Source organism: Lipophrys pholis (assembly GCF_963383615.2).
Source record: "Lipophrys pholis genome assembly, chromosome: 8".
NCBI classification, from domain to species: domain Eukaryota; kingdom Metazoa; phylum Chordata; class Actinopteri; order Blenniiformes; family Blenniidae; genus Lipophrys; species Lipophrys pholis.
Genome location: NC_137630.1, coordinates 22,768,577 through 22,779,781, shown reverse-complemented (window position 1 = coordinate 22,779,781; position 11,205 = coordinate 22,768,577). Strand labels below are relative to the sequence as shown.

General features: G+C 44.1%; 2 protein-coding genes across 2 annotated transcripts in view; one reads left to right on the top strand and one right to left on the bottom strand.

The window, feature by feature from the left end:
* Window positions 1–20: 20 nt before the first annotated feature.
* exorh (extra-ocular rhodopsin) lies at window positions 21–3,218 on the top strand (the record flags this gene model as incomplete). The annotated part of the gene is made up of 5 exons (XM_080468492.1): window positions 21–381; window positions 478–646; window positions 832–997; window positions 2,678–2,917; window positions 3,093–3,218. 5 exons carry the CDS (start codon window positions 21–23, stop codon window positions 3,216–3,218), a joined length of 1,062 nt encoding a protein of 353 aa, XP_080324618.1.
* Window positions 3,219–4,217: 999 nt separating this feature from the next.
* plxnd1 (plexin D1) overlaps window positions 4,218–11,205 on the bottom strand; it is an 87,446-nt gene continuing 80,458 nt past the window's right edge. The window contains exons 33-36 of the mRNA XM_080469208.1: window positions 11,010–11,157; window positions 6,473–6,613; window positions 6,302–6,376; window positions 4,218–5,249 (exon numbers count right to left, since the gene is read on the bottom strand). Coding sequence (XP_080325334.1) covers window positions 5,133–5,249; window positions 6,302–6,376; window positions 6,473–6,613; window positions 11,010–11,157 — 481 coding nt within the window. The 3' untranslated portion in view covers window positions 4,218–5,132. The remainder of the gene's footprint in view (window positions 5,250–6,301; window positions 6,377–6,472; window positions 6,614–11,009; window positions 11,158–11,205) is intronic.

The following is an 11,205-nucleotide window of genomic DNA, read 5'->3' as shown; positions in this document are numbered from 1 at the left end:
AGACATCGACAAGTGCGGCCATGAATGGCACAGAGGGACCCAACTTTTATGTCCCCATGTCGAACAAGACGGGGTTGGTGCGCAGCCCGTTCGAGTACCCTCAGTACTACCTGGCTGAGCCCTGGAAGTACTCTCTCCTGGCTGCCTACATGCTGTTCCTCATCATCACTGCCTTTCCCATTAACTTCCTCACCCTCTATGTCACCGTCAAGCACAAAAAGCTGAGGACCCCTCTGAACTACGTCCTGCTCAACCTGGCGGTGGCCGACCTCTTCATGGTGGTGGGGGGCTTCACGGTCACTCTCTACACCGCTCTGCATGGATATTTCATCTTAGGGGTCACCGGCTGCAATATTGAAGGATTCTTTGCCACGCTGGGAGGTAAGAGACCAAGAGTATCGCGCTGATCTTTACATGGAGTTTTGACTTTTTCATTCCTGTGTTATTTCTTACACAATGCCTATGCTTTATGTCCAGGAGAGATTGCTCTCTGGTCTCTGGTGGTTTTGGCTATTGAGCGCTACGTTGTGGTCTGTAAGCCAATGACTAACTTCCGCTTTGGGGAGAAACATGCCATTGCTGGCCTGGCGTTCACATGGGTCATGGCCTTGACCTGTGCTGCTCCGCCTCTGTTGGGATGGTCCCGGTACTGTATGTTTCACTGTCTACACCGTCAAGCTTTGAAATCATTAAAAAAAAAAAAACTACCCAGTGAAGCTTCTGACCTTGGAGGTTGTTTTATTTTTTTTATCGGCAACAGTTTGTATCAAATACTGTGTTTGATTATTTTCATGAAAAAAACCCTCAATTATTGTTGTGTTGTGGACACAGGTATATCCCGGAGGGAATGCAGTGTTCCTGTGGGATTGACTACTACACTCCCAAGCCTGAGATCAACAACAACTCATTTGTCATATATATGTTTGTCGTCCATTTCTGCATCCCCCTCTTCATCATCTTCTTCTGCTACAGTCGCCTGCTCTGCACTGTGCGAGCGGTACGAACCCCACTTTCAATGCACTGTTGATAATCGGTATTTCATACATTGTTTATCTGAGTAAAGACTTTTTTTGGAGAGTATCACTGTCTCTGGAGATTTAAGGGATTTAGTGGCTCAAGGACACTTCGGGAGGTCAGATCATTGCCAACATGGCAGCTTATAGTCCTTTGGCGAAAGGGCAGTCTGACTCCTCACTGTGTCATCCTGATGCCCTCATTAATAATTGTATAGCAACATTTATAATGCAATAGCTATCATACATAGTTAAAGTGATGATAAAGATGTAATTTAAAGCAGAAATAGTATTTTTTAGAAAGCTGCAGCTGTACTATAACGCTTTCGAATGGTACTGAATTGACAAGTGAAGAAGTATTATCTGAGTTTGTGGCTCCTTTCGACGACAGGGGATCGATGATTGAATTCCAGGTAGGTGAATTACAAACTTTTTGGTTCACGCTAACCATTGTTTTCTCTCCCAAAAACAACATCAAAGCTCATTTACACTACCTGCTCATAATCATACAACAAATATAGCAAGTCAGTGACTTGTGAGACACCACAAAGGGGCTAAAAGTAGCAGACATACTTCTATTGTCAAGACGATGGTCTCCTTTGTGGCTCCTGTTTATGTGCGTTCTGAGAGGTGACCTTCCACCGTCATCTCTGAGAAGAGACGACGTTTTCCTAAAGATCGATAAAGAGTCTTGAATTGTGAAGTAAAAGCAAATAAAAGCATTTGTCATAAAAAACAAAACAAACAAAAAAAACAACTTTGCGAATAGCTAAGGGCACCGATTATCTTTAAATGTATGTTTTTGGACTGTGCTAGAAAATCAACACACACACAAGGAGAACATGCAAGGACCCCACAGAGACTCAAAGCCACAACATTCTTGCTCTGAGGTGAGAGTGCTAACTACTATGCCACCATGCCGTCATAAACTAAATGTCTGGGCTAAATTGTACCTGATGAAAACAAGCTCAAGATACTTTTGATTTTCCCCTTGTAGGAAATGGCTTTAAAAGCCTTTTTAAACATGAGCTCTTTTCTTCTCTTCTTATTCGAGGACAATAAGAGAAGATCGATCTGTTCCTTTTCCTTTCACAAAACCTCTGCCTCATAGACCCATAATAATTAATAATCCTCTCATCATTATTCTCTTCACACAAATATTGTTTTTAAAAATCAAGCTTTACGAGCTACATTTCCTGATTTTTATTGTTGGTTAGTCCAGGGGTCAGCAGGGATCACCCGCAGTTACCATGGCAACATGAGTCTTCCTTGGCTTAAGTTAGTCTGATGTGCAAAATTAAACGAAATTAGATGTTTAAGTTTCATCTAGAGGTCTAACTAACATTAGATTAATTTATGGCCTTGTTCTGAACTATTCTGACACATTGGACGAGGCGATCATGTGAAACCTGGGACTTTACGCTTATATGCTTACTCAAGAGAGCAGGGCTGTGCTTGATGATAAGCAAAATCTCTCAAAATTCGATATTCCAGCTATGTTTTACTTTATTTCAGGTTAGTTTTTTTTCTAATTGATTAAAAATGGAAAAATCAAAGAGTGTTTTTTAACCCAAGTCACTTTGGTGTTTGATCGTTTGCCTTCCAGTGTTGGTTTTTGTTTCATTTCTTTGTGATGATAATAAAGAGACTATGTTTGTGCTCAGGCTGCAGCTCAGCAGCAGGAGTCTGAAACCACCCAGCGAGCAGAGCGGGAGGTGACACGCATGGTCATTGTCATGGTGATATCCTTCCTGGTGTGCTGGGTGCCCTACGCCACCGTGGCCTGGTACATCTTTGCCAATCAGGGAATCCAGTTTGGGCCGGTGTTCATGACTGTGCCGGCATTCTTCGCCAAGTCTTCTGCTCTGTACAACCCAGTCATCTACATCCTGCTAAACAGACAGGTATGTTCAAAAAAAAAAAAAAAAATCCTGTTTTTATGATATTACCAGGGCTTTCTTTTTCTTTTGAACGTTTATGGAAGAAATATGTCTCTGCTCACTAGTAACAGAATCTTCCAGTACTTCTGAATGAAACCATCCTAACAGTGATTGTGACCTTTTCCTCTGTGCCTTGAAGTTCAGGAACTGCATGATCACCACAGTGTGCTGTGGAAAGAACCCGTTTGGTGAGGATGAGACCACGACGACAGTCTCCAAAACCCAGACTTCATCTGTGTCTTCCAGCCAGGTGGCCCCCGCTTGACCTCCCCCCCCCCCCCCCCCCCCCCCCCACGTCCCATCTGTCCCTGCTCACCTGGGGACGCGCCACCGCCAAGCAGCCCTCTTTTGGCCAATCCCTTTGACTTACCTCTCCAATTGTCTCCAGCTCAGTCGCACTATTCATGGACCATTGGAGGGACTGTCTTAGATATCAGCCAGCATGTGTGTCTTCAATCCCTTTATTCACGGGACGTATTGAGCTGGTCTAACAGATTTTAACCTGGCATCAGCAGGGTGTCTTTTTTCAATTACCTTAACATTCTCCTTGCTGCCCAGAAAACACTTATCATTGGGAAATCCTATTGTACAGACCCCATGCCATGATTTCAACCTCATCATTTTTTTAAATAAAGAAATATGTCACCTATATATCCCCAAAACGCGCTATGAAATGATGTTTTATAGAAAATGTAGAGAAAATTAGGACGGATTTTGTTCAGATATCTTAGATGAGCTTTCAGTGCAACACAATGTTTTCCTCTGTTTTCTGTGTCATTTCTTTTGTTTGTGTGGTGATGAAGCTGAGATGACGAACTTCCTCTTAATTATGACTGAGATTTAAGTTTAAACACATGGAACTGCACAGAGCCTCTGAAGGAAGAAGGATCTTCCTGCAAGCAACTGAATATGTGCTACATGTTTCTGTGCCTGTACGGATGCCAGAGTGTCAGTGTGTGTATTAAGGAGATATGAGAGTATTATTTTGTTGGTCGTGTAAAGGCTACGGCTTGTGGAAGTTGTTTTGTGCGCTGAAATAAAAACAAAGCTAAATGTCTGTATGACTTTTCCCTTACTCGCCTTTCCTTGGGAACATTTACAAGGCTTTCTTGAGAAGTTCCAGATGCTACTTTGAGGATTTTTTTGGGGTGGAAGGCCAGATCTTAATAGTTTTCAAACATGGTTAAAATTTCACTCTGCTGTAATGCATTCAGAAATGAAGTACTCCGAGACTTACTACAACGAAGTTGTCATCATTAGACACTTTAAAATCCTAAATACGGTAATTTATTTCACAAACTCTGACAAGTCATTTGGCATCACAAATACAGTCTTCTCTTCCGATTATAGTGAGCTCTTTTTTTTTTCTTAAATGTAAATTTGCCTATTTTGAATTGATCAAAATCCAACATGTTACTCATTCGTTTACACAAGCACACCGATCAACACTTTTACACTGGTGCAGCTCTTCCCAGTGAGCTACATTACACTTGTTTTCATAAAATTCAGTCATTTATATTCTTCTCTCCACTCCTCCTCAATCCATCATAAACCTGCAAAGCACATTGGGGCATTAAGTTCAAAGCACCGAATGAGAGTCAGTCGCTCATCTTCGCCGGTCACACCTGAGAACGTTGCAGGTTTTTAGGAGGTGGGAGGATTTTATGACGGTCCGACTAATCTTGATAAGCAGGTCACTTGAAAGCATTATAACACATCTATAAATATTGCTATGGACATATATTACAGTACAGTGCATCATTGGCTCGTTCCCTTAAGAAAAGGGTTCAGTGCGTTAAGATTGCCACCAGGGCTTACTGTAGGCCCCAGTATCTTCAAAGACATCCACAAGAAGCCTAATCTGAGCTCCTACACGTTCCCTCTACTGTATAGTCGACAAGACTGGAATTCTGTCTGCGTCACTGGAAAAGATTTGGGAAAACTGCACCGCATCCCCAGACGAAACGAGGAACACTTTGCAAATGTCCGACGCTTGAAAGGCAGGTTTTAGTCCTTCGCCTTGCCGTTTTTCCACCCCTGTTGCAGTCCGTGGGAATAATAATGACACTTAAGAGGGACGACTCTTCAGTGACCGACATTCCCAAGTAACCATGTAAGTGGGAGAAAGGCAGCTGGCAGCAGGAGAACAAGATGCGGCAAACAGAGGAGAGCGGCCCGGTCAGGCTTCACTGCAGCACTCATAGATGTTGTCCTCCACCAGGGCAATGACCTGCTCGAACTTGTGGTGCAGCTGAGTGCGACGTGCAGTGGGGTTTGACTCCAGAGCGTTCACCACCTGACCGAGGTAGATAGAAAAGAAAAACAACAAAGATGACTTTCAGCGGCTCCCGAGCATTCATGCATCCATCTTACACAGAGCGAGAGGGAGAAAATCAGCCACCTGCTTGGACTTAGAAAGTTGCAGAAGAGAAAAGGAGAGCAGCAGAGGATCGAGTGAAGTGCTTCAGCCTCTTCTTCTGCCTTCATGCATGCCTCCACCCCACAAAAGCTTTTTTGCTCTTCACTTATTTACAAAACCCACATCTGCTGTGTTTTTTCATGGCCAATAGTTGTCAGTGTGTCAGTGGGATTTATGGGCTCTTAGCAGCAGTGTGCTACCAGGCACAGCGATCTGAGCCGGGGCGAGAGAATAGGCAATCAGGGGCCATTCATAGAGCTCTGTGAATCAGAGTCTAAGCTTCTGGCCCGCGTCAGTACAGTAGCATGACAGAGGAAAGCAGCTAAACGGTATTATCATGAGGGTGCTCCATTAAGGCACAGTCACCACTGACTAAGCCTCTCGGGAGAATAGTCACAGCGGTAGAGAAACATGGGGGAGGACAGCGAGGGTTTGTGGAGGGCTAGTTCAAAGCAATGCAAGGAGATACGAAGCAGCAACTTAACAGCGTCATTAAGCAGATACGGGTGGTGAATAAAGAGAAGGTAAACAGCACGCTGTTTGCTTAAAGTGAAAGGTATCAGTGGGCTGGAGAGAGAGGATTTTGCAATGCTGAATTGCAGCTGCTGCTTTGAACATAGTCCACATCAGATTGTTTTCGCTGCTGACAACATCCAGCGAAATAAAAATCTGCTATTTGTTGCACACATTTAACCAGAACATACAGTGACAGATTGCAAACGCGTCCACAGTACGTTAGGTCTCTCAACAATACAGCTGATCTTGCACACTGATACGCCACGCTCAGATTTCAATCTGCTGGAACTTGATACAGCAAACTGGGTTTCATGGAGGTGCTGTGGCTGCCAAAAAGTGTTAGTGTGATCACTCAGATATATCCATCCCTTGTCTGACTTCACAAAGACACCGAATCAACGAGGCTCTCTCACCTGGCTCCTATATCTCTTGGCATATTTGTAGATTTCTGTCAAGGCCAGGTTGGTGTTGAACTCATTTCTGTATTTCTGGAGGGCAGACATCAAAATAATGAATTAGAAAACGGTATGTCTAGTCACAGATAGATGACTATCTAAAAGACGTTTTGCAATAACTTTACTTACTCTTGATTCCTCAGCTAAGTGAGCATTCATCTCCTGCTCGCTGAGCGGAGCCATGTCCTGTATCTGCTGATAGTAGCTCTGCACTCTCTTCTTGTACTCGGGGATCTCCTTGGCATACAGCAGCTTGTTGGTGGGGGAGTCCTAAAAAGAACAATCATACATTTCAATTAAAACATTCACATCAACATTTTAATCAACGCCTCTTTCACTTTAGAAACATACATTTGATATATCTGATTCCTTCAGATCACATTGTGATAGGATAAGTTCAAACTTTTGGGTTAATTCAGGTGTGTTTTTATAATGTGTACAGTCTCTTTATTCCACTAGATTGAGGTCTCATTAATTAAACTGCACAGCATTATCTCCAATAGTACAATGATGCTCATATTAATATATCCAATATAAAGCAAAGGCAAAAGCTCAGTATTTGTCTTTCCTCTTATCTGCTATATCCTGTCCCTTGTAATTGATCCATGTTTCCTTCCTTCTGTTAAATCTTTACTGTGCAGTTGTAAAGTCACACACTAGAACAATGAACTCTCTGCCCATGGGACTCAGGAGCACTATTTTCAGGTAGCTGGGCCTTAAATATCACAGCAATTTGGTCATTGTGTCTTTCACAGCCTTCGTATTGGTGTCATGCTGCCCAATGGGCTCTTCACAAAACAAACTAACACACAAAGGAGGAGGAAATGGCCATATTCTTTACTTAAGTATATGCCCAGATAAATCTTGATCTGATTCTCTTTAAAAGGCCCCCCGGAGGCTGTCTCAATAAATAGGTTTATGGATGCGGAATGTTTGCTGGCTGGGTCACTTTTGGCTGTGTTGTTTATTCCTCACATATTCCTCAGATACAATTACTATGTTCCTGTTTAATCTCTGAAAGTTTAAATAATCTTGATGTTGGGAAATAATGCAATGATGCAAAAAAAAGTCACTATTTTTCTATTCAAATTAAAACAAGAAAAGAAGATTTAAAAAATGATCATCTTTAAAAGAAAAAATTAACCTAGCACACTTATGTGAACACACTGATGGAGTACTTGTATTTTGCGGGTTTCCACCTCTTTTAGCACACATCACACTTTCAAGGCAACCTTTTTGGCACGTCATGCCACGCTCTGTCTCCTTTCATCTTTCACAAACGGTGCCCCTTCATCACGCCAGAGAGAAACGAGCCCCTCTTCCACCCGTGGTGTTAATGTCCCACTAAGTAGCTGTTAAGTTAAATTGGCTGTAATTTGTTGATGACCCTATCTAAACCAACCAACAGCGAGACAATGGAGGGAGGGAACAGTTTCCTCTCCACACGACGGGAGACTCAAGCAGTCGGAGCCAGAGAGGGAACGCTCCGGTCTAAACCGCTCTCGCCACAGTCACCTCGGGCCCGAGCGCTGCTGCTTATTCAAGCAAGAGGAAAAGTAGCGGGGCTAAAAGGTTGTGGGCATATTCGGGTTTTAGTGGCGACTACGGTTGAGAGCGAGGGTGTGTAGGACTTTGAGTGGCTTGTTTATGTGTGTGTGTGTGTGTGTGTGTGTGTGTGTGTGTGTGTGTGTGTGTGTGTGTGTGTGTGTGTGTGTGTGTGTGTGTGTGTGTGTGTGTGTGTGTGTGTGTGTGTGTGTGTGTGTGTGTGTGTGTGTGTGTGAGAAAGAAAGCAAGAAAGTAGGACAGGGGAAAACAAGGGCTGAAAGAGAGGGCTGGTTGCAGCTTTCAGCGAAGGTGTAGGTGCTTACAACGCACCTTAATATTTCTGTGTCATGGCTTATTTGTGTCACCTATTGTTTGCTTGTATGTGTGCACATTAAATGTGCTGAGGGACCGAAATGCTGCAGCCACAGCCGCTCTGTCTGATAGGGAACCCGCTCTCTTCCTGTCCACAAGGTCACTTCCTGCTGCTCGCCCATCTGCCTCGTAACCCCCCTGTGACCCCGTGGCCCTTCATGTCCTGCACCTCGCCAGATAAGAGGGTTTCTGTGGAAACGGCAGGCAAATTCTTGGTTTGCTACCCCTCGCTCTCTCCTGCTGGGCTCTCGCTAATCCAGACCCCGTACCTTCCATGTAGAAGCAGGCAACAGTAAATATTCAAAATGTAGGGGAGTGTTGTGGCACTCTCCTTGAACCCAAGGAGATAACGTGACCATATCCTTGGACCTGGTGACTCCCCAGAACTTGCACAACCAGATGTGACACGTTAATGAGGAAGCTGCTGACACACCCGCTGCAGAAACCGTTTTCAGATTTTTCTTTGCATCTTGTCGGTACGTATCGGCCTGCAGGTAACTATGACTATTGCTGCCGTGAGTACACTGGTTCTCTGGCACTGAAGTCAAGTATATAAATCAGACTGTTTCTCGGTGAAAGAAGAGCATTATTTGATGAGTCCTCGGCTCCCTCCGGGGAGGAAGCCAGTCAGAGGGAGACAGGAAGCAGAGCGTGCTCAGGGTCACGGTGTCTGAAGGATGAGACGGATTTGTGAGCAGTGAGGACATTGACATGCAAGCGGAGACACACACACACACACACACACACACACACACACACACACACACACACACACACACACACACACACACACACACACAGATGGACAGACACACTTGTGCACGGCACAAAAAGAGAGCTCCCCGGTGCTCATGACCTTGGATCAGCCGACTGGGCTGAAATAACATGAGGAGAGGTAGATGGAGCTGACAGTCTGAAGGCTTAGGAATGAGGGTTCACTAGGGGACTCAAGAGGTGTGTGTGTGTGTGTGTGTGTGTGTGTGTGTGTGTGTGTGTGTGTGTGTGTGTGTGTGTGTGTGTGTGTGTGTGTGTGTGTGTGTGTGTGTGTGTGTGTGTGTGTGTGTGTGTGTGTGTGTGTGCGTGAGTCCTTTTTTTTCACTTTGTAGTATCTCAAACCTGAAACTACTCTCACAAGTCTGGTTCGACCTCCTTGTGAGGACCAAAATGCTGCACTCCACATTGCTGTCCATGTTTTTAATTAGTTGTGGTTTAAATATGAGGCGAGGTCAATCTTAGGGTTTTGCAATCAGTGGTAACAGGGATGTTTCAGAGTTTGGCTATGCAAGTTATGGCGGGGGTCTGCAGCCAATGGCTCTGCATGTGACTCATCAGCCACTCCCTGGTAACTTTTACAAAAGCACATGTGAAATGAAAAAAGTTATTTTTCAGCTTCTATTTGAATCCAATTGCACAGCAAACAAACAAATAAACTTTCAAAGGAACTTGTATCTTTAAGTCTAAAGATACGATGAGATGAGAAACTTAGTAGCCCGTAGCAAAACGTGATGAACGTTATTGGCAGCACATAACTGGGCGTAATAGAACTTGGAGGCGGTCCGTAGTGGGACGGGAAGCATACAGGAAGTGACGTAGTGCGCGTTCTATCGCGGTTCTTTCATGGTTGCTTTACGTTTTATCACGTCGCGCCGCGCTTTGTCACGGTTCTCACGGCGCCGTTTCATCACGTTCAATCGCGGCTTGTCACGGCGCGCACGGTCTGGGAGGAAGCCGACTCCGAGCCCGGAGGGGAGTTTCGTTCGAGTCTGAGTAATTAACGACAGAACACCTTCTACAAGCTCTGCCATTGAAAAAGAAATCAAGCGGTATGTATGCACCCAACAAAAGTCTCAGGATACAATGAGTGCCTTCACTTTTGGTAGCCCTTTGAGGCATAAACGTGCTTTCAAAATGGTCCGGCGTCCATCATCCGTAGAAAACTTTGACAGAACGTGAAAAAGGTGCCACGCCTTCCTCAGAATTCCCCAAAATCCCACGGCGCACTACGTTTCATGCAAACGAGGCTGCCGTGGCCGCCGGGAACATAGTGTAAGTTAAGACGACAAATTTGAAATTGAAATGAAAGAATGTACTTTTTAGATTACAACACTTCACAGATTATTTATTTTATATTTGTCACACTCATCTGTATGTTGTTTGCTTCATGATATCAATGGGCTAATGTGCAAATCTACATTTAGACTACCAACATTTTTCAGTGCAGTTCACTAGTGTGCTTGATATACTAGAAAGCGTATTATTCTGTTTCTCTTTAACATGTGCAAAATAAATTTGGACAGTCTTCGAACAGCCTCGGGCCCCCTTCCCTTCAACCTTTAAACTGGGGTCAGTATAGAGCTGGATGTGAGTACATTTCACATGATGCTTTTGTTTTCAATTCCTATGACAAACCCACTCACATCTGGCTGCCAAAGAAGATCGGAAACGTCACACATGGTTAAATGGATACGGAGATAAATGCTGCTTCAGATCTCATGTGGTTAAGGGGATCGAGTGATCGGTCACTGAACGGTCTATCAGATGTTACATCCAAAAAACATCAATCATCAGAAAAGAGGCTTATTCCACTGCCTTTCAACTTTGGAGTCAGATTATTCAGCATTAAAATAGCAAGAATGGACTATGGACTTTGCTGTGCCCAAATGTACTTGTGTCATGTGCTTAAGATCATGTGGTTGGGATTACTAAAAAGGCCGAAAACAACAAAAGATAGAGGCAGTGGGAGACTCACCTTGCCAAGTTGCAGATCAGAAATGGAGCAGGCGTCGATGAAGGCCTGGGCGATTACAGACAGACATGCGTCCATGTGATCGGTCTTATCAATGTCAAAAACAAACTGGGGATTCTTCAGGATGTTCACCCAGAAACGCAGAGGTAAACTATCCAAAAAGAGAGAGAGAGAGAGGTTTTTAAAGGCTTTCACAGTG